We start from the raw sequence: 5,038 nt of genomic DNA, 5'->3' as shown, positions 1-5,038 counted from the left end.
CCAAACTAAGATATATACGAAGAGGAGGAAAAAGCACACTTTCTGGCAATGAAAATATTCCTTTATTTAAAAAAATTGATTAAATTTCAGTTTGGGGGCAATGCATTGTGCTGCATTTCAGGGGACAGAGAAAAACAATGAGAATATGTGTCTTCAAGGAATTATATTCAATGGGGGAAGAAATGAAAATATGTACAAAGATTATATATACTTATATATGTATGCATAAGTATATGAAATGCATTCTTATACAACATTATGTTATGTTAAGGTTATGTTACCTTACATAATAGTGTATATTATATCTTATCATATTATACTATATCACATTCTGTTATGTGTCTGTCATATAAATACATGTGTTGTTACAGTAGAAGCTCTCGGTAACCGAGGATGACGATTGTCTTTGTGCATTTTCATCTATGGTGTATAGATGAGTGTGCACAACGACACTTGTGCATGAAGGAGATTTAAGTGGAAAAGTCGTTGCACAGAGACAGTCCCACTCTCTCGGTGTTGGAAGCCTGGGTCCAGTGGCAGGAAAAATCATTACACCTGGAGACTTCCTCAGCTGCATTGGATGGCCGTGTTGTCTTTTGTGCTCCAACACGCCCTAAGCACTCCACGGTGCTTTGCTGCGTCTCCATCTCAGCCGTTGAACCTTCTTATTGGTTTCTTCCATCTGTTCCGCCAAAGCAGTCTTCACATGCTGGGTGAGCAAATCCCTGGTTCACCAGGGGTCTATGACCCAATGGCTACCCTCACAAGGTTTAGCAGGCCTGTCAAAGCCGTGACTCGGGGTGTGGCCACTGCCGCATGCTAGCAGCTACTGGGAGCCACAAGTGAGACCTGGGTGTCAGGTGAGGGTCAGAGGCTGGAGAGCTGCCCTAAGAGAGCATGACAAGCCCTCCATACCAGAAATACTACCCCTCCCTGAGCACCCCATACACCCCTGTGTTGTTATATGTACATGTATATATGCACATATAAAAACTATATGCCAAGCACCCATCATCCAAAGCAATATGAACTAATTTGTCTCCTCAAAGATCTTATATCACATAATATGGGTATCTATGACTGTATGTGAAAGCTTTTTTTGTTTGTTTGTTTAACCCTTCAATTGAATCTGACTCTTTGTGACCCCAAGGATTGCAGTTTTCCATGGGATTTTCTTGGTAAAGAACTGGAATGGCTTCCCATTGCCTTTCTAGTAGATCCAGTGGATTCATTTGTAAGGCAATTGGAGGTTCTGACTTGCCCAGGGATACATAACTAGGAAGTGTCTGAAACTAAATTTAAACTTAGGTTTTCCTGACACTAGGCCCAGTGCTCTAACCATTGAACCACAGTTACCATGTTTATCAATCTGTATAAATTTCTTCAAATTGATGAATTTCTTCCACTAGCACTAATCAAAGCCAATCCGAAGGTTTCTTGACTGATACACTTGGTACTCAGCCTCCTCATGACAAGGCTCTCTATCTTTTCCATTGTGATTGTTTAGACATAGCCATACAATCACTGAGTCTATTCTAAAGCCTTCCAATTGTGATAGAACATATCACAGCTTTCTCTAAATAACATTGCATTGCATTGTGTCATATTAAATCAAATCAAATCATATTAAAATATAGTTTATTATAGTCATATATTCCATTCTAAAAATAAAAACAATATTCTTGCACAAAAATGTCAGGAAAGATAACGTTGGTGAGGGAAAAGATTACTGATAAATATCATTTCAATCCATCACCTTTTGTAGCCAAAGATGACGTTTTGTGGTAGCTTTCAATATGTGAACATCTCACTTGTGAAAAAGTAAAGCAAAGGACAGAGTCAAGATGGTGGCTTAGAAGCAGCAGAAGCTGAATCCTCTGTGACTTTCCATCCACACCAAAGTCAGAAATGAACCCTTCAAAATAGGCAGAAAGGCAAACTCAAGGAGACGGAACCACAGGTCTCTCCTAATCAATTTAACCTGAAAGGTACGAAGATAAAGGTGAATTCTTGGGTATAAGGGACATATCCACCACCACCGCCATCCACCTACTGTGCTGAGACCTGCGGTAGGACTCTGGCTGACTGTGTGATTCCAAGGTGAAGGCTGCAGCCATGACAAGTACCACCACAGGAAGCTCAAGACTCCAACCAAGCAGCTGGCAGAGAGGAGAAGAAGAGAGGGATGGGGGTAACTACCTGGAGCTTGCACACCTTCAACTTCATCTTCACTTTCAGCCTCCACCTGCAGCTGGGGAAGATTTGGCCTCAGAGCCCATTAATAAAATGGGTCAGCTTGTCAGTCTTACCCAGTTTACCCTGGGAGCAAAGAAGAAGCCCCTTCAGGGCACAAAAGTTCAAACTTACAGAACCAGCAAACAGAGGAGGAAGAATACAGCCAATAAGCCAATAAGGAGGGGGAATGAAGGAAAAAATATTGTAAAAACATAGAAGATGAAAAAAGATATTGCCATTGACAGCTTCTATTCAGGTAATGAACAAAGAACAAATGAAACAGATGACAACCAATGAAAAACAAGCAAAACCTAAGAATCCATAACAAATTGGACTCAGCCACTGGAAGAGCTTGAAAAAGTAAAACAAATCCTCAATTCCAGAATTGAGAAGTTTCCAGTAATAGAATTCATTAAAGGGACTCTGGGCACATTTAAAATAATTGTTAATGTTTGTTTCATTATTCGTTGCAGTAGTTAACAGTAATACTATTAACAGCAGTTAATAAATATATTAACTGTTACTCTTATGCTTATTCATAACCTAGAAGAATAATACAGCAGACATATATAATGTCTCCCAAAAATAATGGGGTCAATTTAAGTTATTAAAGCTTTAAAATGAACTAAAAGATTTGGGATATGTGCATTAAGGAGGTGTGTGTGTATGTGTGTGTACATGAATGCATGTGAAACAGAAAAAGGGAGAAAGACAGAAAGAGAAAGATAGGGAGAGATTTAGAGCAAAAATTACTAAATTTTTTTTTTCTCTAATTTAAACTTTGAGCAGCTAGGTGGCAGAGTGGATAGAATGCTAAGCCAGAGGCCAGGAAGCATCATCTATCTGAGTTCAAATCTAGCTTCAGACACTTCCTAGTTGTATCACCCTGGTCAAGTCACTTAACCTTGTTTGTCTCAGTTTGTCACCCACAAAAGAAGCTGCAGAAGGAAATTCAGATAACTGCAGTGGTTTTGCCAAGAAAACACTAAATGAAGTCATAAAGAATTGAACACAACTGAAATGACAGAACAACAATTTAAACTTCAATAGCCTAAAATACAGTGACTTTTGGATGCAATACAGTGCCTTGAAATTTGTCAAGCCCTTTGCAATAATATCCTCATTTTAAATCCCCTTTCTTTCCTTCCTTTCTTCCTTCTTTCCCTTCCATCACTTCTGTGCCATCCACCTTTTTCTGTATTTTGTGAAAGTTCTATATAATTGTAATTTACTACATAAACAATAGGAAACAATAGTAGAATTCCTTTCCATGAGGATTCACTTTAATCTTTTCTTTTATGTCTTTTTTTTTTGTCCTGGCAGATACATCTTTTTGAAGTCACAAACATGGCTGAGAGAAATAACACTGAGATCATGGAATTTGTTCTCTTGGGCTTTACTGAAAGTCCTCACCTCCAGTATGCCCTATTCGTGATCTTCCTCCTGATTTATCTGATCACTGTGGTGGGAAACCTGTGGCTTATCCTTTTAATTGGCTCCAGTTCTCAGCTTCACTCTCCCAAGTATTTTTTCCTTGGCCACTTGGCCTTCTTAGATTTCTGTTACTCATCTGTATGCATCCCTAAGTTGCTTGTAAATTTCTTAGCTGACAGAAAAGTTATCTCCTATGCAGGCTGCATCCTTCAGTTTGCTCTCTTCAACATGTTCCTGACAACTGAATTCTTTCTCCTGGCAGCAATGGCCTATGACCGCTACATGGCCATTTGCAAGCCCCTCCGCTACCAAGTTGTCATGACTGCCAACTTCTGTTTGCGTCTGGTGGCTGGTTCCTATGTGTTTGGCTGTGTGACTTCACTTACACATATGGGAAGTTTGCTCAGTTTATCTTTCTGTGGCCGCCATGTTATTAATCATTACTTCTGTGATATTCCAGTGCTCATTCATCTGGCCTGCTCTGATATTCAAAAGAATGAGATTTTGCTCCTAATCTTCTCTGGGGTAACATCGGTAACCACCTTTCTGATAGTTGTTAGCTCCTACTTCAGTATCTTACTCACTATTCTGAGGATCCCTTGCCCCCAAGGTAGGTATAAAACTTTTTCCACATGTGCCTCTCATCTAACAGTGGTCACTCTATTCTATGCAACAGTGATATTTACTCATTTGTGTTCCAGTCCTACCCATCCATCAGGCTGGGCAAAAATTGTGTCTGTGTTTTATACACTTTTGCTTCCAGTTCTTAATCTCCTAATTTATAGTATACGAAATAGGGAGGCAAAGGAAGCTCTGAGAAAAATGGTACAGAGGAAAATACTTGTCCAATGACTTTAATTATACAAGCAAAAGATGTCATCGTATTACTCTGTTGCTAAATCATCTTCAATGACTCCCCAATTACCTAACAAATAAAATAAAAACTTCTAATCCTTACTTCAAAGACCTTCTACAAACTAGCTGCAGTCTACTGCATTATATTACTTCCCCTCATTTACTCAATATTTACTGGCAAATCAGGCTACTTGTCATCCCATGAATGTATACAGAGTTTGTTCATATCTTACTTACTGCTCTGTATTCCTCAAAAATCTCTCCATTCACTTGATCTCTTTGAAGTCCTTCCTGTGGTTCAAGACCAATTTCAAAGGATATTTCTCATTTATGGTTTTCTTTTTCTCAACAAATAATGATTTTTTCATATCAATTCTTCATGTCATGTATTTTTTCTCTTTTACCTCATTGTAATATTTATTATAATCATAAATATATGTATTACATTAATTCCCAGGTATTAATCATGTTAACAGGCATAAAGGAGAGAAAATAAATGGTCATAAATATTACT

The 5,038-nt window shown here is 38.5% G+C and overlaps 1 protein-coding gene across 1 annotated transcript; it reads left to right on the top strand.

The window, feature by feature from the left end:
- The first annotated feature begins 3,582 nt into the window (after positions 1-3,582).
- LOC100023088 (olfactory receptor 1052-like) lies at positions 3,583-4,553 on the top strand. Its single transcript, XM_001374702.3, has one exon. The coding sequence runs from the start codon at positions 3,583-3,585 to the stop codon at positions 4,519-4,521; it is 939 nt and encodes a 312-aa protein (XP_001374739.3). The 3' UTR covers positions 4,522-4,553.
- The last annotated feature ends 485 nt before the right edge of the window (positions 4,554-5,038 follow it).

This window comes from Monodelphis domestica, chromosome 6 (genome assembly GCF_027887165.1).
Source record: "Monodelphis domestica isolate mMonDom1 chromosome 6, mMonDom1.pri, whole genome shotgun sequence".
NCBI lineage: Eukaryota > Metazoa > Chordata > Mammalia > Didelphimorphia > Didelphidae > Monodelphis > Monodelphis domestica.
The sequence above is the reverse complement of the archived record's forward strand: the minus strand, read 5'-3'. Positions and strand labels throughout refer to the sequence as shown.